This window comes from Eulemur rufifrons, chromosome 3, assembly GCF_041146395.1.
Source record: "Eulemur rufifrons isolate Redbay chromosome 3, OSU_ERuf_1, whole genome shotgun sequence".
NCBI lineage: Eukaryota > Metazoa > Chordata > Mammalia > Primates > Lemuridae > Eulemur > Eulemur rufifrons.
This window is the reverse complement of record NC_090985.1, coordinates 17,419,224-17,441,587: the sequence shown is the minus strand read 5'-3', so window position 1 is coordinate 17,441,587 and position 22,364 is coordinate 17,419,224. Positions and strand designations below refer to the sequence as shown.

Sequence of the window (22,364 nt, the reverse complement as noted above, 5' to 3'; positions counted from 1 at the left end):
GGAAGCCCTTGCTCTAAAAGGAGCAGCGAATGCATTTGCTCGCGTTGATTCAGAGATCGTAGGATCACAGCAGCCTGGCTGACCTTATAAAAGCTTATGATGCAAGGAGCTGGAACTCGCCTCGGGCACAAGGGAACCATTATGCCTGTGCTGAGATGAAACATGTTTCTCTGTTCATGGGTTTGTACAGAACCAGACAGCAGGGCTGTGAGTACTTCACAGGAAAAAACAGTAACAGTATCGGTACTGCTAATACCTGATGTCTTGGGAGCCTGCGGGGATAAGAGCTTAGGGATGAGAGACACTGTTCTACGTACTTTACATGTATTATCTAATTTAATCCTCATAACTATCACACTTGTAGGTAATAGTATTATCCCCATTTTACAGATGAGGAAAAAGAAGGTAGTTGGGAGCCATACTCAGGCAGTCTGGCTCCATGTTCTAACCCGCTGTACAATAAGCCTCCTTGAGGACTTGGCAATGATCTGGCTGATGTTATTGTTCAACCAAAAAAGTATATATATGTATATTATAAATATATGTATATGTGTATAAAATACATATATATATATAACTGCTTTATAGATAAACTGACTTGCTTTTACTGAGCACTAGTATCAGCTCACTCTAACCTGCTGGTAAAAGAACCTGAAAGCTGTCAGATCTTGGCAATGTTGTAAACTCACAGGCTGCCTTACCTTGAGCTATATTGGGGATAAAAGTCAAGGACACCCCTGGGGCGTGGTATGTGGGGCTGTGGGATTTTGAAATCCTCTTTGGGATTTCTCTTTCCAGGATACTGCAGGGCTGGAGCAGCGAGGATTTGAGGCCCCCTCCCACACCTACGAGGCCAAGTGGAAAGCTGGGTGTGGCCTCAAGTGCAGGGGCCTGGCTCCCAGGAGGCCGAGATTCCCAGGAGTCTCTGCCGGCTACTCAGGGTCCAGGTCAGCTCTCTGGGGTCTCCAGTGGGCAACATGCAGGGATGTGGAGCTGGGGGAGCAGAGTGGCGACCTGTCCTATGGAAGCTGCATGGCAAGGATCTGTGGATTTGGGATCCTGGATGCAGCCTCCCCGCCAATGTCAGCATCAAACCCAGGAAGTGGCTGAAACTGAAACAAGACAAGGAGGCCACAAGTACCAAGCTGGTTCGGGGCACAGTGTCACCTGGAATCTGACCCCTCATGGGTGCCTCCAGCCCTGGCCCTCTCAGGAACCTCACCCCTGGGACAGGGAGTCTTTTTGGCTCAGCTGCTCAGGAAGATGAGTAGCACAGATGATAGTGGGGGGAAAGAAGCCAATATTACATAGTTGATGAAAACCAAGCCTTGACAGTGAGAACTTGATGGGAAAGAAATTTAAGTAAATTGAGTAAGAGCTTATAAAGAGTCTGCATGAGTTCCCTGGGCAGAGCACCCTGCCAGTAAGACCAGGGGGCCTCAGGCCTCGCTGCTGCTCCCCTGCCCTCCACAGGCCAAGTGCTGGGTGGAGCACACGCCAGCACCGGGGAGCCAGAGAAGTGTGCTGTTCAAGGGCCGACAGCGTACCTAGGGGTCTGGGCAGAAGGGTAAGGGGTGACAAATGGAAGAATCTAGAGGCAGAAAAGCCACAGGAGGATGGTGGGAGAGCTCTTGAAGGGGTAGGAGGGTTCTCAGAGGTCCCTGGACTGGAGCAGAGTAGGGTGGTTGGGCAATCTCGACTACAGGAGAGGAGGTGGCACAGGGTCAGAGGGTCCTGAGGGAGTCTTCAGGGGTGAAGAAGATTGAGGAATATGCTTGTCTGGCCAGAAGATAGTGGAATGATGTCTTCAAAGCTGCCATCCCCAAACCCCGGGCTGTGGCCCATTACTGGTCAGTGGCCTGTTAGGAAATGGCCCACGCATCACCGCCTGAGCTCTGCATCACCCCCACAACACCCCAGCCCCCCATCCCCAGTCCACGGAAAAACTGTCTTCCATGAAACTGGTCCCTGATTGGTCCCTGGTGCCACAAAGGTTGGGGACCTCTGCTTTGAAGGGCTGGCAGAAAAACCTGGCCCAGAATTCTACATCCAGGGAAAATATCCATCAAAAAATGAGAGTGTAATGAAGACATTTTCACATAAAAGTTTTGTCTGAAAAAGAAAATTTGTTGCCATCAGACTCAGACCTTAAGAAACGCTACACAAAATACTTCAGGCTGAAGAGATGATATCAGATGGAAGCTTGGATCTATAGGAAGGAACAAAGAGCACCAGAAATGGTCAACATATTTTTTCCCCTAATTTCTTAAAAGGCTACTGATTGTTTAATTGTTTAAAGCAAAAGTCATAACACTGTATGGTGGTCCCTCCTCATCTTCAGTTTTGCTTTCAGTAGTTTCAGTTACTGGTCCAAAAATATTAAGATATTTTGAGAGAGAGAGAGAGAGAGAGAGAGAGGCACCACATTCATATAACTTTTTATAGTATATTGTTATAATTATATTACTTTATTTTTATTGTTGTTAATCTCTTACTGTGCCTAATTTATAAATTAAACCTTATCATAGGTACGTATGTATAGGAAAAAAACATAGTATATATAGGATTCAATACTATTGTGGTTTCAGACATCCACTGGGGTTCTTGAAGTGTACTCTTGTGGATGGGGGGACAATGTATAGTAGAAATATGGATGACAGTAAGAGTAATGGGGTAATGTATTTAATAATTACACTGTGCTAATGTTTTTACATTTTATGTGAAGTGGTATAATATTAATTACAAGTAGATTGTGAGATGGTAAGGATGTATATTCTAATCCCTACAGTAACCACTAAAACAAGACCAAGAAGAATAGCTAAAACGCCAATAGAGGGAATGAAAATGCTAAAACAAATTTCATTAACTCAAAAGACGGAAGTAATAAATGAACAAAATAACAAAATAGATGGTATAAATGAAAAATAGCAAAATAGTAGACTGAAACTCAATTATATATTTAATTACATTAAATGTAAATGAACGAAATATTACTACTAAAAGGCAGAGATTGTCAGATTGGCTAATGGGCCATCAACAAGAAACTCATTTTTTATACAGATACTCAGATAAGCTGCTAATAAAAGGATGCTGAAAAAAATCAAGTTAGAATAAAAAAAGCTGGTGTGGCTATTTCAATATTTGACAAAACCGACTTCCAGAAAAGAAGTAAATTACCAGAGATAGAGACATTTTATAATGCAAAAAAGGTCACTTCATTACACAGACAATTAAAAATGTGTATGTAATTAATAATGACTTCAAAATATGTGAAGTAAAACTTGTCAGAACTAGAGAGAAAAATAGACAAATCCATAACCCCCATTAGATATTTTAGCACCTATCTAGTAATTGATAAAATGAGTAGGAAAAAAATCAGTCAGAATATAGAAGGCTTGAAAACACTTGAGCTAATTAAAATTTATAAAATATTACAGAACATGCTTTTTGTGCACTTCGGACTTTCACAAATAAAAATCATATGTTGGCTCATAAAAAAGTCTCAATAAATTATGAAATACTGAATAATTAAAAGTCAACACCAATATGGTATGTATAAAGTTTCTAAGTATTTGAAAATAAAATAACACATTTCTAAGTAACCAATCGATTAAAGAAGAAATAACAAGGTATGTAAGAAAATATTTCAAACTGAATGATAATAAAAACACAACACAGCAAAATATGTTGTATTTTTCAAATAAAGCAGTGTTTAAAGTTATGTTTTTAAATACTTTTACAGAAAATAAGAAAGGTTTAAAATAAATGACCTAAGCTTCTACCTTAAGAAGCAAAAACAAGAAGCACAAATTAAACCCAAAGTAAGAGGAAGGAAGGAAATAACAAAGAGCAGTAATTGATGAAATAAAAAATAAAAATGACAAAAGAAATCAGCAGTGACAAAAGTTGGTACTTCAAAAAGATTTAAAAATTTGAAAAACATTTAGCAAGACTGATCAAGAAAGAAAACAAGAAAAGATACATTATTAATATCAGGAAAGAGAGGATATCACTACAGGTCCCAGAGACATTTAAAGGTCATTAAGGGAATATTATAAACATTTTTATATCAATAAATTCCTTACCTTAGATAAAATGGAAAAATTCATTGGGAAAAAAAGCAACTTCCCAAAACTGACATAAGAATAGAAAATTTTATTAACTGTATATCTATTAGATATATTGAATTTGTAATAAAAACCTTCTTATGAAGTAAACTCCAGGCCCAGATGTTTTTATTGATGAATTCTATCAGTTAACGATGATATAATACCAATCTTACACAAACTCTTGCAGAAAAGAGAGAGGGAGGAAAAACTTCCCAACTCATTTTATGAAGACAGCAAATATTTGATCACCCATAGAGACATTAAAAAAAGTACATCCCAACATCCTTCATGGATATAGATGTAAAAATTCTTATACAAAATATAAGCTACTAGAATCTGGTAAAATATAAGAAAGATAAATTATGAATAGCTGATAACTAATCTTGGAAATACAAGGTTGGTTTAATATTTGAAAATCAATTGACATATTCATTTAACAGAAAAAGAATTGAAGAAAAAAGTTATCTCAATAGAGGCAGAACAAGCAATTTTTCTGGATAAAATTCAGTACCCACTCATGATAAAAAAAAAAAAAACTTTCAGCAAACTAGGAATAGAAGGGAATTTCCTCAGTCTGATAAAATTTACATTTATAAAAAAATGTTTTACATATAATGTCACACTTAATGATGAAAGACTGAATGCTTTCCCCTGAGATCACAAACAAGCATGTCTTCTCTCATCTCTTCTATTTAAATCTTCGTTAGAGATCCAAGTCAAAGCAATTATGCAAAAAGAAGAAATAATATATGCAAAAATTAGAAAGAAAAAAGTAAAGCTATCTTCTTGATAGTAGAAATATATGTAAAAAATCCTGAGAAATCTACAAAATCTATTAGAGCTAATAGGTGAATTTAGCAAGGTTTCTAGATATAAGGTAGATATAAAAAATTAGAAATGTAATTAGAAGATATACCACTTACCATAGCAAAGAACATAAATATGTAGACATAAATTTAACAAAATATGAATAAAATATGAATACTGAAAACAACAAAACATTATTGAGAGAAATTTTCAAAAGACCTAAATAAATGGAGAGATATACTATGTTCATATTGGGAGATTCAATATTTTTAAGATGTCAGCTCTCTGAGCTGTAGATTCAGTGTAATCTTAATAAAAATTGCAACTTTTTTTTTTTTGGTACAAACAGACAAGCTGATTCTAAAATTTAGATGGAAATGCAAAGGATCTAGAATAGTAAAAAATAATCTTGAAATAAAATAACAAAGTTGGATGGTGTCTTTTGCTGAATAATGAACCCTAAAATGTCCAGGTCCTAAACCCTAGAATTGTGACTGTTGTCTTATATGGTAAAAGAGACTTTGCAGATGTAAGTTAAGGACTTTGAGTTGGAGAGATTATCCTGAATTATCTGGATGGGCCCTAAATGCAATCACAAGTGTCCTTATAAGACAGGGGGAAGACGGAGATTTGACAAGGAAGAAGAAGGCAATGTGACCACTGGAGCAAGATGCCACACTGCTGGGAAGGAGGGGCTTCAAGATGGCTGGCTAGAGGCATTTCATACTTGCCTCCTTCATTCACTAAGAAGAGCCAAGACAGTAAGTAGATAATCATACTTTGAATAGATTATCCAGAGGGAACACTAGAATTCAACAGAAAAGTGATAGGAAATACGTAAAGCAAGGAAGGAGAAGAAAGTGAGGCAGCCTGCTCAGTCAGATTGGCTGGGAACCAAGAGAGACTCCCCAATGCGAGCAAAGGGTAAGAGAGAAACCCTCAGTGGTCCACATTCCTACCATGGACTCCTGGAGTCCTAGCCATGACAGAATCCTAGCCTCTTGACCCTTGTGGGTCCTGAAATCAACACAGGGAGCTGCTGGGAGACTATGTGATGGCATTGCTCCAGGAAGGGAACTCATACTGGGTCCCACACACTGCCTAAGACCTGAGCTGCTATGGAAAGGAGCCATTTTAGAGCCCCATCCCCAACAGACTCTGCACTGCCCTGGGGCCCAGTGGTACTAGAGCTGAGGTACTAATATAAGAGAAGTGTGGGCTTTTGCCCCTGGGGCTGAGGCATGAGAGAGGTATGGGCTATCACTGCTAGGGATGAAAGCAGGTGAGGAAAGCCAATGTGCTCTACCCAACCAACACCATGGATATGTCTTCAGGAAAAAGTTCTCCCCGATAAAAGCAAATTCAACAAATTAGAAGTTACTGTTATACCAGATGTGCAGACATCAATGTAAGAACATAGGAAATAGGAAAAAGCAAGGAAATATGACACATCCAAAGGAACACAATAATCCAGCAACAGATCCTAATCAGAAATCAGTTTATGAAATCCAGAAAAAGATTTTAAAATTCTGATAATAAAGAAGCTCAGTGAAATAACAAGAAAATTCTGAAAAATAATACAAAGAAATCAGGATATAATACAAAGAAATTCAGGATATAAATGAGAAATTTACCATAGATAGACATCATAAAAACCAAACAGCAATTCTGGAACTAAAGGATTCATTGAATGAAATACAAAATACATTTGAAAACTTCAAAAATGGATCAAGCTGAAGAAAGAAACTCAGAACTTGAAGACAGGTCTTTGGAAACAAACCATTCAGAAATAAATAAATAAATAAGAACAAAAAATAATGAGCAAAGCCTTTGTGGTATATGGGACATAATGAAGTGACCAAATATTCAAATTATTTGGGTCTCAGAAGGCAAAGAGAGAATGAAAGGGTTGGAAAACACCTTTAACAAGATAATAGACAAAAACTTCCCAAGTCTAGCAAGGGATTTAGACATCTAGATATAGGAGGCTCTGAGATACTCAAATAAATGTAACACAAAAAGACATTAGAGTCCATGGCACATTATAGTCAAACTGTCTAAAGTCAAAGATGAGAGAATTTTAATCATAGCAAGAGAACAGTATCTAGTCACCTTTAAAGGAATCCCCATCAGACTAATGGTGGATTTCTCAGCAGAAACCTAATAGGCTATGAGATTATATATTTGAAGTGCTGAAACAAAAACACCCTTTCAGCCAAGGATATTCTATCCAGCAAAATTATCTTTCATAAATGAAGGAAAAATAAAGTCTTTCCCAGACAAGCAAAAGCTGAGGGAATTCATCACCACTAGACAGGCCCTACAAGAAATATTCAAGGGAATCATAAACCTGGAAGCAAAAGGATGACATTTACCATCGTGAAAACAAGGAAAGTATAAAAGTCACTGGTAAAGCAAACACATAAATGAGGAACAGAAAGGACTCAAATGGTACCACTACACAAAACCACCAAACCACAATGACAAACAATAAGAGGAAAAGAAGGGAACAAAGAATACACAAAACAACCAGAACAATTAAAGATATGACAAGAACAAAACCTCATGTGACAATAATAACCTTGAATGTAAATAGATTAAATTCTCCACCTAAAAGATACAGACTGCCTGAATGGATAAAAAAATGATCCAACTATATGCTGCCTACAAGAAACACGCTTTACTTATGAAGACATATATAGACTGAAAGGGGATAGAAAAAGATATTCCATGAAAATATAAACCAAAAATGAGCAGGAATAGTTACACTTACATCAGATAAAGGAGACCTTATAACTGATACCACAGAAGTACAAAAGACCATCAGAGACTACTATGAACAACTAGAGCACATGCTAACAAACTGGAAAGCCTAAAGGAAATGGATAAATTTCTGAAAACATACAACCTCCCAAGACTGAATCAGGAAGAAATAGAAAACTTGAACAGACCAATAATGTGTAGTGAGATTGAATCAGTAATAAAAAACCTCCCAAAAATGAAAAGCCCAGGACCAGATGTATTCACTACCAAATTCTACCAAACATATAAAGAAGAACTAATACTAATCCTTCCCAAAGTATGCCAACAAACTGAGGAGGAGGGAATTCTCCCTAACTCATTCTACAAAGCCAGCATTACCCTTATACAAAGATCAAACAAGGACATAACCAAAAAAGAAAACTACAGGCCAATATACCTGAGAATATAGATGTAAAAATCCTCAACAAAACACTAGCAAACTGAATTTAACATCACACCAAAAAGATAAAACAACATGATCAAGTGGGATTTATACCAGGGATGCAAGGATGGTTTAATACATTACATCAACAAAATGAAGGACAAAAACCATATGATCATTCAATACACACAGCAAAACGATTTGATAAAATTCAACATCCCTTCATGATAAAAACTCTCAGCAAACTAGGCATAGAAAGACCATACCCCAAAATACTAAAGGCCATATATGACAAACCCATAGCTAACATCATATTGTATGGGGGAAAAGTTGAAAGCCTTTCTTCTAACTAGGACAAGACAAGGATGCCCACTTTCACCACTCCAATTCAACATACTATTGAAAGTCCTAGCCAGAGCAGCACAGAGGGACCTCAAATGGGAGAAGCCAGTCAAAGACCACACTGCATGACTCTGCGCAGTCATGAAGTTCAAGAACAGGGAGGACTAGGCTCTGGTGAGAGAAGTCAGAGCAGTGGTGGGCGGTAAGTCTGGGAAATTACTGAGAGAGAGTGTGGGGAACTTCTGGGGTGATGGGAACGCTCTATATCTTGCTGTGAGTGCTGGTTACACAGTTGTATGCACTTGTCAAAAGTCATTGTTTTAGACGCTAGCGATCTGTATGTTCCACTGTAAGTAAACTTTACATCAGTTAAAAAACAGAAGCGGTTATGAGTGGTACAATTTAGTCAACAGAATTGTCTCATTTGGGGGCGGGGTGGCAGGGCCAGGTGGTGGAGGGGGTGGTAAGGAGTGGGTGTCTGAAATACAGGGAGGAATTCTGAGCCCAGAAGTGCCACCTCGCAACCAGGGCTGTGTAGGGGAGGTGTGTAGTGGAACCGACAGCAGAGGAGAGAAGGGAGGGGTCTTGGAGCTAAGCCAGCCTCCCAGGTGGCAGCAATTTGGAAGCTGAGGTTTGAGGCTCTGAGAAATCTGGGCATTCCTCCTTTGGGGTATGGAGGACCAGGGTGGCTTAGGGAGAGGAGGGGGCATGCTGAGGATGCTGGAGGTGGGAGGGGTCACTGTAGAAAGGCTGCCCAGAGACAAAGGGTCTGATGATGACTTGGGGCAGGTTTGGCAGGGAATGGGGAGAGGGGCAGCGGGGGCACCCAGCAGCCGGCTTGGAGACCAGCACAGAGTCATGAGGAGTTGGCCAAAGGGTGGCAGCTGAGGGATAGCAGGTCCTGGGGAGGAAAGGAAGGAGGAAGGGAAGGAGGAAGAGGAGCAAGGAGGCTTGGATTTTTTTGTTTGTGGTTTAGGACTGGGGACACCTAGGCATGTTATAGACCCAGGAAAGGTCCACAGAAAGAGGCAGCAATTAGCCACCGTGTAGAATGTGTCTACTTGACAAAAAACTGCCCCACATGGACTCTCACACCATCTACCCTTGGAGCAGGCAATAATGTTGCTCCCGTGATTTAGTCATGTTAGACTGCACATCCTTGTCACTCTATTTTTATTCACCAAACAGCCAAGCAATTACGGCACGAATTATTTTTAATGCCATCCCTACATGTTTTCCTACACCTTTTCAATAAATGGATTTCTTTCAACTCCCTGAAAAGAGAAGCCCGTGGCACAGGAGGGAGTGGCCAGTGGGGGCTGACCTAGGCCAGGCAGGCGGGTCATCACCAGGTGCTGGCCTGTCCCTAGGGGGTGATGGTGATCTTTTTCAGGACACCAATGGCCCCAGACACCACCTCCCTCCTCCAGCGAGCAGCCTGCACAGCCCAGTCCCGTGCGTGTCCTCACCTGTCGTTGGCGACGGGCAGGGCGATCTCAAACTTGGCCAGGAACTGGAAGTACTGCTCTTCCGTCTGCTGCGTGAAGCCAGTCCCCACCAGCAGCATCCTGAGGTCCTCTGCGCGGATCACCCCGTTCTTGGCCACTGACCGGGAGCCCTTGATGTTAAAGATCCTCTGCAGACATTCGGACAACCAAATGGGGTCAAGGAAGTAGAGGTTCCTGAGGCCGTGGCTGGTGTCGGGAAAGTGGAGCAGGGTCCCAGTTTCTATGAGGAAGCTGATGGCTGCCGCAGGCGCGGGGAGGAGGAGGCAGCGTTAGACAAAGGAATGAAGGGGGCTCTGGGGTGGCCCTGTTCCCAAGGGGGCAGGTCAGAAATTCTTCCTAGGAGGAAACCAGCACTCCCGACACGCTGCACCCTCAGACTAGATGGCAGCCTGCTCACGGGCTCTCTGGTGGCATCTCGTAACTCTCGCCAGCGTCCTGAGCTGACGGCCACCTGGGAGCTACAGTCTACCCGCATTATTTGCAGATACTGTCCAAATTTGCCTACCCGCTAAAATTTATTTGCAACCCCAAAACCAATACTCGAGGTGTGCCCGCGGTCACTTGGAAACGTGTGCGGGTGGTGAGAATCTGGTCACCACCCAACGTGTGTGTTCCCAGCTGAGGTTGAACAAGGTGAGGCTCTGCCTTTCTGCGGCAGCACTCACGCCACAAACAAGGCCCTTTTCAAAGTCTATGTAGTGCTGCATTTTTAAAATTTCTGTGCTTTTTGTGGGTGATTTCACCATTTAAAATGGCCCCCACGTGCAGTCCTGACGTGCTATCTAGTGTTCCTAAGCGTGGGAAGGCTTCGATGTGCTTGACGGAGAAAACACGTGTTAGATAAGTCCTGTTGGCCGAGAGTTCAATGTTAGCAAATCAACAATGTGTATTAAATAAGGCGTCTTTAGGCAGAAACACACGTAAAACAAGGTTCTGCATCGACAGGTTAATGAAAATGTTGTGCCCAGAGGCTCACGTGCGGGAACCTAGTCCTGTGTGTCCCCCAGAAGCAGTGGTCCAGCACTGGCTCACTCAGCGGTTGGGGCGACTACAGGACATAACTACTGCGGATAACGACCACTGAGTGCAGCTGTTTAACCTGGCTGGCAGGGACCTGTCCATTTTGCTCACATGTTTGTCCTCAGCGGCCAACGTGATGCTGGTGAAGAGTAGCTGTTTGTGTTCTCTGTCTCCAAGGAAAGAAGGGCGGGAGGGAGGGATGAGGGGAGGAGATGGAGGGAAGGAGGAAGGCAGGCAGGAACACAGTTTTTGGATCTCTCATTCAGAATCTATTACTCTGTTGTGCTGAGGGCCAGGCTAGACTTACCAAGTGCAGACGGTTCTGTTTCTGACAGGTACCCGCCCCTGCCCTGCCTGGGGGCTCTGTCCCTCTGCCCAGCCTCCCCAGGTCCCTCAAGCCTGTGTACGCTGGGTGCCCACCTGGGCCCTGCCACCCACACCCAGCCCTGCCCACCGGACTGCAGGTCCTCATAGTCCTTGATGTCGTTGTCGGGCGTCTGCTCCACCAGCTGTTCCAGCTGCCTGTCCGTCAGGTACTGCACGTCGTCGTCCTGGCTGCGGTGCTGCTGCTCCGCCAGCACGGCCTCCTGCAGGCTCAGGTAGCTCCTGGGGATCTGGGGGACAGGCGGGCGAGGCGGGGTCCCTCAGGGCATGCTCGCCAGCTCAGGCAGCCCCAGCCCGGCCCCCATGCTGGTCCTGAGGCCTGAGGAGGTGGAACATTCCCTCTCCATCCCTGCCCCCCGTCCTGACACAGCCCTCCCTGGAACCACTGAGCCTCACGACACGGACATGTCATGTGTAGTGAGAGGACACTGCAGGTTCCCAACAACGGCAAGCAGGCTCCTCTGGTTTTAATAGGGTGAATGAGGTACCCACCAGTCTCCCTGCCAGTCGCTGGCAGCCGATGGTGCTGCCCACGTCCTTCATGTTGCATGTGACATGGAAAATCAGCTGCCGCAGCCCCTCCTGACCTTCCAGGCTCTTGCAGGAAATCTCGCTGTGTGTGCAAGCAGACCCCAGCTTCCCCATCGTGCTCCGCTCTCTGAGGAAGCACTGCAGGGTCTCTGTTTTCCCAAGTCTAGAGAACTCATGAAAGACGGCAAAGAAGTTGACCGGGGCCTTGCTTTGTGCAAAGCACTGTGCTGGGTGCCCCACGATATGTTGCTTTAGTCTGTCTTCCCAACAAGCCCATTTCACAGAGGAGGAAAGTGAGGCACAGAGGCATGTGACCCCCAAGGACATATAAGCCGGGAAGGAGCAGACTCACTAAGGCTGGACCCAGGTTCCGACCCAGAGCCAGTGCTCCTGTTATCACAGACCCCACAGGCTTTCTCAAGGGCCCACCAGGCATTCCCAAAAGCCCCGTCCTGCACTCTGAGTCAGGCTGATGTGTCCCCAGGCTGACCCATGCACTACTGTCCGTGGCACTCCACCCGAATGAGGGAGTCTGAGAGCCACTGGTGCAGCTGCAGTAACATGTGGTGCATTTTATTCCTACCAGGGAACACTTAATTTGCTGAGCCTCAGTCTCATCATCTGTAAAGTGGGCACAACAGTCCCATAGCCTGCAGGGCTGTCATTGAGAGCCCAGTGACAGGAGGGGAGCCCAGAGTGGCTGGTCCCACTGGCACCGGCCCATCCTGACCCCCACTCCTCCCAGACTCGATGGCTGCTATCAGGACACTGAGATCCCACCTGAGGACTGGGAGCTCTCTTTCCCCGGGTCTGTCCTTGATCACTGATCAACAAATGGGATGCCTGAGTTCACTCTCCTAGCCCCATGGGAGCCGTGCACTCCCAGCACTGGCTGTTGGGGACAGGAGAGGAGGTCAGAAAGGAATCACAGAGTGGGCATCTCCAGGCCCTGCCTGGCTAATCATCTGGCCAGTTTTCACCCCCTCCAGGGTGGGGACTGCTCAGCTGCCAGAGCTGCCACCCTTGGCCGGGAAGGGACCCATCCCCAGCCCCAGGAGCCCTCAGTGGGTAGATCCAGGCATTCTGGGATGACGAACACATCAGCGACCTACGTGCACACGAGGCGGGAGCAGCAGGAGGCTGCGGACACTCACTGTAAGTGCTTGAACGTGATGTCTGGGAAGCCCGTGGCCCTGGAGCCTGACGGGGAGCGGCAGAGCGCCAGCACGTAGGCGCGCAGCGTCGCGATCCTCTCCACTCGGAATTTGGCTTCGATTAGGTCCAGGTGTGTCCCGACCACTAGCACCACGGCGTTTGGGGCCTTGGCCTGCAACAGCGAACCGCGAGGCTGGGCACCCTTTCTGTTCATTGAACAAGGGACAGGAAAGAGCCCCCTAGCCACGCAGGTGTGCCGGCCAGGCCGCCCTCAGCCTGTCACTCCAGGCAGCACCTACACTCCTTGCTTTCTGCAAACGCCCAGGGCCCGCTGCACTGAGAGGTGTCTGAGGCACCCCATGGCCTCCTGCACAGGGAGAGCTGAGTCTGACATGTGGGGAGGGATTTCTGACCCTTCAGAAATGACATCAGCTACTTGGGATGGGGGGGTCGGGGGGAACATCTTTGTACCTGGGAGGGGAGCAGGGATCCAAGGGTGGGGGTTCTTAAATTTAAGGTAAACAAGGAAGTTATAACCTTCAGCACTTAAAATTGCTCCCCTGTGAAAGGCAAGCAGGACCATGATTCTGGGGTCCTCTATGAATGCCCCTCAAAATGCAAAGCGCTGCTCCCCAACATGGTCCCTTTTCCTCCCTCAGTACAGCGACGCTTCAGTGATGTGGCCCGACCCCGTGATGCTCTGAGGACTGAGAGCTGCAGAGCCAGCGTCCCGCGTCCTCACCTCGATGTTGAGCAGCCAGAACTGGAGGTTGGCCACGGCCTCCTCCCCCAGCGCCAGGTTCCAGACCACCACGTACAGGGCCTTGTCCGTGAAGAAGCACTGGTTCACGGTGGCCATGCTGGCCGGGCCCCCGATGTCCCAGACGTTGAACTCCACTGAGTCAACCTACTTGAGCAACAAAACAGTGACAGGGAGGCATTTTAGCTGCCAAGGTTTTAGTAACAGAGATAACCGATAACTCTCCACACTGTAGTTGGAGGCCTGAACCAATGGTGGGAAAGTTACGGCCACCCTGTTGTTTCTCTCGGGAATCAGTCATGCAGGCACGTCCTGTGGCATGGCCGTGGCCTTCTGGGGACGTCTATCTGCTGCTAACAGAGCAGCGGCCAGGCCCTGGACGGACACTGGAGGGCGTGGGCCTGGCTCCGCCTCGGCCGCCAACGGTTCAGGACCGTCCTGCTGGAGCAGCAAGCCCTGCTCTCACGTCACTGTTCACGCTGAGGCGTGACCCCCCTCCCTCCCTCCGTGGGAGGGCAAGACGGAGGAGAGGGGCCTCGGAACTCGTGCAGGTCAGAGGGCAGTGCCCACCAAGGATGACGGGAAACTCCCCTGATGTGGGAACCAAAGATGAGCTGTCGGGCTGCCAGGAACGGCTGTGTAAACGGTGGTTTCTCTATCTGTGCATGAGGTCAGAGTCTGGCCCGAGCGGCTACGGCTGCACTTTTCCCTAGCAAGGAGTCATTTCCGCGATGCAGCGTTTTGGCCTCCAAGACAGAGCATGCTGACCCGGTTTTGTATAAAGAGGCAAACAGACAGCTGTTCCCAGCTGGCTAACGGCCAGCCGCGGAGAGAGCTGTGGGCTCAGCACTCACTAGATCAGGTGGTCGACCTTCCACTGAAGGAAGGCGGGAGGCGGTGGGGGACTTTAATCACAGTAGGAAGGAAGTAGAAGCCGAGGGACAGGAAAAATACAAGTACTAATTCACCCCTCAGGCCTCGGCTACAGGAAGAAAATGAGAGTAATTGTTAAAAAGGCAAAGCAGGAGAGAATGCAGAAGGTTCTGGTTACTTTAGAGAACCTTTAGACACAAATTAGCTCGATTTGCTCCTGGGCTGTTGTGGGATGGGTGGACCTGGTGTTAATTACTGTATTTGACTGTTCCGGCCCTGACAGACAGGACTCAGAGGACCAGCTTCTGAACCTGCGTTAGAATATACGTTTGGCTTAAATGCCTAATTTCTCAAACTGGATTTGGAAAATGTTTTTTTTCTGAAAGATACTGCAGCAAAATCCCTCTCTAGCTGGCACTGTGCTTGGGGGCTTTGGAGAAAATCCTACAACATCTGGACCTCAAGGCCCTTCAATTTTCCATGGTGAAACAGCCTCCATGTACCTGGATCCCGAGGAACCAGAGGGTGACAGAAATGCAAACTCAGCAGACAAGGACGACACTGTCTGCGCGTGGCCATTACTCATGCTCAGAGAGCTACCTGCCTGTGCTCTACTCCAGGGATGGAGATCCCCTCAGTAGTCCGAGGGGCTCTTTTCTCTGTTTCAAGAGCAAGACAATGTTCATTTCCACTTGCCCGGCACTGGAAAATAGGATGGCTAATAGGTCCGGTGAAGGATTCAAGTAGGGCTTAAAAAACGGAACTTTTTAGAACTTAGGGTAAAAGCAGGTAGTAGGGAGGACAAAGCATTAATTCCTAGGGTGCTTTCTCGGCCTCCTTGTTAGGGGGCGGATGCTGTGCGTTTTGCTGCCTGCAGCCGTACTTAGCTCTTAGCCCTGCCAAGGGCCTACCCCAGACCATTTGAATCTGAATCTTTGGGGTCAGAGAGTGGTGAGTCCTGGGCATTGCTATCTTTAAAAGCTCCTCCAGGGACTCTAACGGACAGCCAGGGCTAGGAACTGCTGGTTCAGAGTCTCAACTTAACTGTAACAGGAAAACTACAAGATGACGTTAAGAAATGATTCACTGCTCTTGGCAGGAGCTGGTTTAGAGCAGTACGCAGTGACTCCTGCAAACATCCTGGGCTTTGAACTCCAGGCTGAGAAAATCCTGGGCTCTCTCGGGAGAAGGGAGAAGGGAGAAGGGGCCCAAGGAACATCCCTCCCACCACACGGACCCGGCACGCTGACCATCCTTGACCTTGGCTCTCGAGCCAGCCGGCCTCTGGAGCTCCCACTTGGTGGTCCTGATGGTGGCCTCTCCGTGCACCACCTGGGGGGCCCTCCCCGTCTGTAAGATCTCCAGGAGGGTGGACTTGCCCTGGCGCGGGGGACCCACGATGATCATCTTCATCTGCTTGCACTTCTCTGCTTTCCGCAGCTGAGCACGCAGGTAGGACAGCATTGCTTTGGGGCCTGTGCAGAGTCAGAAAGGGGAAGAGTAGATGCTGCTGCCAACACAGCAATGGGAACACGCTCACCTCCCTCGGGAACCAAGATCCCGTCATGAAGGAACATTTTCTATGTGTTCTAGTGGGGACAGTTGAGGAAGACTACTGGGGCTGGTGGAGGGAAGGTGTGATACTAATCACCCCCAAAGTGAAGTCCAGAAGTCAAGAACCTAAGGACAAAGTCCTTGCTGCCTAGGAGGTCACAGCCTTACCACATGGTTATTCGCAGTATATAGTGACCCTCGGTGACTATTGCTTAAGGGATGATTTTATAGCATATTGTCAAACCCAGAAGCTAGGGCTGGGCTCCAGGGGTCATCTGCTGTTTCCACCACCAGAACTCAACAAGTGAACTTGAGTCATCTTTCCAAGGAGGTGACACATGGCTGTGGAAGCCCTACCTTCTTTTCTGATCTCTGTGGGCACGTTGCTGATGGTCTGGTCTTCAATGTCCAGCTGCCAGAGGTTGCCCAGCTGCCCCAGCTCAGGAGGGAGCTCTCGGAGGCCAGGGTTGCTGAGGACGCACATGCCCGCCATGAGAACACACACACACACACACACACACACACACGCAAGCACGCACATGCAGCTCCCGTCGGCCTCTGTAGCCTACAGGGGCCACCGACAGCCTGCACCCCAAGCCCCACACCTTGGGCCCTGATTTATAATGTCTCATTTGAAGCATGAATTCCAAAGCCTTTCTCCCTGGAGAGTCAGTGCTAGAAATGGCAGCTCTGTCTTCCGCAAATCCCCACGGCTTAGAACTGGGTCCCATCCCCCAACTTGCCTGTCTCTTCTACTAATGAAAGGATGAATGATTGAATAGTCCTCATTATAACCTGGAGAAGTAGCAGAAGTATCATTGCATGCTACCCTTGTCTTCCTCTCCCCTGCCTTCTCGACCAAGCCCAGTTCTGCAAATCCCACTACTGCTTCCTGGTAAACAGATGGCTCTTTCTGCCCGGCCTCTGTGTCTCTGGTGGTTTATGGGAGGGCATTCTGCCTCCCTGGGCCAGCAGGGCCGGTGCAGCCCCTCTCACTGTGTACTCACTTTCCCAGGTAGAGCTCTGATAGGTTCTTTAGCAGACAAACCGAGGGAGGGACTGTGTCGAGGTGGTTGTCGTTCAGACAAAGGACTTCCAAAGACTCACTTAGGAAGGCCGGAAATTCCAGCACACATGCTGCAAAGAAATGGCAAAGCAAACTGTACTTGATAAATAACTCTGGACTGTCACAGCATGGAGGCCAGGTGGGTGAACAGACTGGCGCAACCTCCTCCAGAGGGCATTTTGGCAGAATAAAATGCTCATCCCACCGACCTAGCCATGCTAATTCTATGGACATCCTTGCACATGTGTGCAGCAAAGGATGCTCAGTGCCACATTGTCATAGCAAAGATAAGAACAACCTACACGTCCATCCACAGAGGGTTGGTCCAATGAGTAATGGAATAATACGCACCTATTACAAAGCACGGGGCAGGTCTACGTGTATGGGCATGAAGTGATTCTCAAGAGCTACTGGTCAGCTGAAAAAGCAGGGTGTGGAACCAGATAACTAGAAGGTTTATTCATGTGCTAGAAAATGTCTGCAGACGTGCGCGCACACACACACACACACACACAGGCATATTCATGCAGATGGGTGTGTATTTGTTATATGCATATATGTATGCATGTAGGTTAGATGTGTATGTTAGACACAAACATAATTGTTACCAGAGACATATGAAATTCCACAGTTGCCTTTGGGAAGGGGAATTACTAGGGGACTAAATATTCATGCTGAGCCCTTTGGTACTTTTCAAAAATTTAAAAAAATATATACATGTATTACTTCTTCAATTAAAAAAGGCTAGTTAACCAAAATACAACACTGTGGGCTAAGGTTTTATGCTTCCAAAGATGGCATTCTCTAAAACACCAGCCAACTCTTTAGTATTTAAGTGACTTCATTAATTAGGCCAATTATGAGATTACCATGAAAATCACATCAAATCTGCCATCTTCACGGGCACCGGGGCATTTGGGTTGTGAAAGGACGTGGGCGAGCTTGGAACACACACCGATGGGAATCGGGGGTGTGGATTTCAGCAGGCTCTCTGAAGCCTTTATCCTTTCTGCTAAGGCAGGGAGAGCGGGCAGGACAGCATGCCCTGAGCTCGGAGAATTCAAGATAAAAAGGCTGCCTCAAAACCCTCTCCTCTGGTTCCCTGCCAGACACAGAAAATAGAGAAGCCGGGACTCCTTTGTGGGGCTGAAACCAAGCTTGAGCGCCCTTGATCACAACCACCCCACTTGGCTCCGGCTTTTCTCCACACATGTGGCTGCAGCATCAATGGTAATGGGGTAACCTGGCCTCAGAGGACATTCCGGGAGAGCCGATAAGGGAATACCAAAAGCCACGCCTGGAAAATGTGCCCGGATAGCTGCAGCGTGAATGGGACTCACCGCAGGGGCGCCTGTGGAAACAAATGTGCAGCACAGCCTTCTAAAGACGGCTTTGTGTTAGACCTTGTTCCGTAAGACAACGTTCAAAAAGGTTTCCTTTTTTCCTCAATGAAAAGGGATGATCAACGTTAGCCTGACCTAATTCACATTTTCAGGAAAGAACATCAAAAATGAGAAAGGCTCACTTTCCTCCCAGAGAACACACTCCGAACACCTGGGCTCTGTGCTTTGCAATTTTAAAGTTTCACCCTGGTGTTTATGAAGTCTCTTTAAGTAACGGGCGGGTGGCGTAAGGGGCTACTACTGCAAACAGAGGTGACACCTGTACAGACCTCCTGGCCCAGTGTCCAAAACTACTGAGACCGGGCTGAGGAGAGCGCAGCTCGAGGTATTTATGAACTGTAATTATTTATTCATAAGTTATTTATGACTCTGCTGGTCTGAATTTTACGGTAAAAACAGCCATCCAAATTATTTTTGGATGAGGCCACTGCACAAATATGACTACTTGAATGTACGTAAATCTACTTGGAATTTTATTAATACTATCCATCTGCAAACAAGTTGTCTTTTATAGATAATTCCTTACCCAAGAGTCAACAACCTCGAGAAAATAACCCTACTCAGTAAAAGGGTTTGCAAGGAACCCCCTTCTTTTCACTCACGTGTGGGCCTTGACTTTCTAGATGAAATTTAAAAAAATCAAGGGGCTTTTGTCATCTGCCAAAGCCACAATCGAGCCACCACTGCCAGGGAACATGCCAGTGGGCGTGGCCCCCTCACCTGGCTCCCCAGACAAGCTCCTGTGGGCCACCAGCAAAGTCCTCTTCCAGGACGTTGGCATGGTATGTGTTCCTATTGCGCATGTCAGTGTGTACCTTTGACCTTCCTCTCTGGGAGTTTCACAGGGAAGTGGCTGGTGCCACTGAGTGCTGGGCCCACCTCCTTGTACGCTTCTCCATGGTTCCAGAAAGGACTCTGCATTTCTAAATTGGAGACACATTTCTAATTGACCCAAACGTACGAGGCTCAACCCACCAGCAAGTGGGTCGCATGACAGAGATCTATACTAGAGTCTCTTTTCGTGCACATCATCTGTTTGGCACAAGGAAAAGAGTATTTGTTTCTCCTTCCTTCCAAGTGAAGTCCCCAGGTCTGGATTCAATTTCTAAAGTCCTAAGGCCCTTCATTTAAAAGAGGGTCAGTTATGAAATTCATAATTGCATTTCCCTATTCGTGAGGTTAAGGACCTTTTCATTTGTTTCCTGGCCGTCTGGACTTCCTTTTCTGCAAACTGTTTATATCCTTTGCCCATTTTCTACCTATTGTGTTGTCTGGTTTTTTTTTTTTTTTTTTTAATCAATTTGTAAGCATTCTTTGTATGTTAGGGACATAAGCCAATTTGTGTTGCAACAATTTGTGTTGCAACAATTTGTGTTGCAAATATTTCTTCTCAGTCTGTTTGCATTATGGCTTTGTTTATGATGCCTTTTACTGAACAAAACTTTTCAATTTTTACAAAGCCAAAGATTTTTGTCTTTAAAAAAAATAATTTCTGGATTTCCCAGCTAGCTTTTAAAGGTCTTCCCCACACTCAAATTATAAATATATCCTCTTAAATGTTATTGTTTTCTTTTTTTTACATACTTAAACATGCTATCATGTGGAAATTTTTATAATTGATGTAAGGCAGGACATCTAATGTGTTTTCTCTCCCTTCCAGCTGGACAGGCAGTTATACCAACACTGTGTATTGAAACAAGAAAAGATTCTTTTCCACTAACTAAACTGCAATTCTGCCTTTGCCATATATTACATTCCTATATTTATTTAGGTCTGTTTTTGGACTCTCCTATCTGTTACACTGACAACATACTACTTTCTCAGGCATATATAAATAGGCACACTCATACATGACAGATCTACATGCATAGCGTATGCGTGCATACCAGTTCATCGAAAAGTGTGACAGGGGCAGATGATTTAGTTCACCTCCTGCAAATGTGTTTTGGCCTCTGCGGCCCTTCTCTCCCCTACTTCATGCCTTCGGTACCTGCCAATGTCCATCTAGCAAGCTGAAGAAGAAAATTATATCACATTTAAAACGACCTAAATATTGATTTCTGTTTTATGGAACAGCATCCTGAGGGATATTTCTGTGAGTGTAGCTGACTTTGGAGGTCTTAGCTTAGGGGTTAAAAAGCAGGGCTGGTTGTTTAACATGAGGGGCAGGTCCAGGCCTTCCCCTGAACCTCACAGAAGATAAGGAACAATAAGAGCTTGTTTCCCCAGAAATACTCTGTGCTAAATTTGCCTTGTTGTATGGATAGTACAAAGACTCTAGGAAAAGTTCTGTTTCTGATGAGTTTGGGGAAAGACCACAAGCCTCTTGCAACCTCAGGCTAGCCTCAGTCTGCAGGGCCAGGGTGGCTGTGATCTATGTGGACTTTGCAAGATGCCATCATGTGGCAGTAAGGACGTAATAGCATTGGGCTCCTGGCCCAGGGCTGGAGTCCCACAGTCTTGGGCTGAAACCTGGCTCTGCCAATGATTAGCCACATGACGTGGGACTAATCAGTCAACCCCAGTGCTACAGACTGAACTGCATCCCCTCAAATTCATATGTTGAAGCCCAAATGCCCAATGTGATGGTGCTTGGAGTTGGAATCTTTGGGGGGTAATTATGTTTAGAGGAGGTCCTGAGGGTGGGGCCCTCATGACGGGATTAATGTCCTTACAAGAAGAGGAAGAGGAACCAGAGCCTCTCTCTCTGCCATCCAAGGACACAGCAAGAAGGCAGCTGAGAAGGCAGCCGTCTGCAAGCCAGAAGAGGCCCTTTGCTAGAACCCGCCCATGCTGGCACCCTGATCTTGAACTTCTAGCCTCCAGAACAGTGAGAAAATAAATGTTGGTTGTTTAAGCCGTACAGACTATAATATTTTGTTATGGCAGCCCACGCAGACTAAGATACCCTGGGAAACTCAGTTTCCCCAAGTGCAAAATGGGGAACCACAGTCCATACTTCATGTTGTGAGGATTAGAGACGGGACCATATGTAACCTGCCTAAAGCAGTGCTCGGCAGGCAGGAGATCATCCACCCGTGGCAGCTGCTGGTATCACTGGCCTCCAAACGGGAGATCGGGGCTTTAGGATACTTGCACGTCATACATATGACATGAGTAACAGGCACGGTCCACTCGCAAGTTTCCAGTCGAATATGGACACCTCTGGCATTTCAACAGGGCATTGAAGTGGAAAGTGCAATATAAGGTCAATTCCCCCTTGGTGGAGTAGGAAACAAGACCCATCTGGCAGCACCAGCATCTCCCAAATCAAAGCACACACCTGCCTCAGCCCCTGAGCGCTGGCGACCTCTGGTGGTGAAAAAGGCAATACGCTTTGTTTTAAGTCCATCTTCATTTCTGTGGGGACGAAAGGAGAGTCAAAATTTGAGGACAGCATGAGGAAGACATTACTATTTTGGCTGTGACTGCACAGCACTGAACCGTGGAGAAGGGCGGCGTTTGGGCCCCCTGCAGCTTACATGCAACCAGTCGTGCTCAGGAATCTTTTGGGGAAAACGTTTGGAGATGACCTAACTCTGGCATTTTCCATTTTTGAGTGTTCCCACTTCAGGGAGTGAGCACTTCAGTGCCGGCGTGGACGCACACTCCAGTGGCTGCCACATTTCATCTGCCCCCAGGGCAGCCCTCCTGGGGCGTGAGTCCCC

The 22,364-nt window shown here is 46.3% G+C and overlaps 1 protein-coding gene across 1 annotated transcript in view; it reads right to left on the bottom strand.

The window, feature by feature from the left end:
• Positions 1-22,364, bottom strand: part of LRRK1 (leucine rich repeat kinase 1) — a 121,129-nt gene that overhangs the window by 29,180 nt on the left and 69,585 nt on the right. The window contains exons 11-19 of the mRNA XM_069465797.1: positions 21,980-22,056; positions 17,235-17,364; positions 16,585-16,697; positions 15,934-16,148; positions 13,783-13,947; positions 13,040-13,212; positions 11,847-11,967; positions 11,425-11,584; positions 9,912-10,188 (exon numbers count right to left, since the gene is read on the bottom strand). Coding sequence (XP_069321898.1) covers positions 9,912-10,188; positions 11,425-11,584; positions 11,847-11,967; positions 13,040-13,212; positions 13,783-13,947; positions 15,934-16,148; positions 16,585-16,697; positions 17,235-17,364; positions 21,980-22,056 — 1,431 coding nt within the window. The remainder of the gene's footprint in view (positions 1-9,911; positions 10,189-11,424; positions 11,585-11,846; positions 11,968-13,039; positions 13,213-13,782; positions 13,948-15,933; positions 16,149-16,584; positions 16,698-17,234; positions 17,365-21,979; positions 22,057-22,364) is intronic.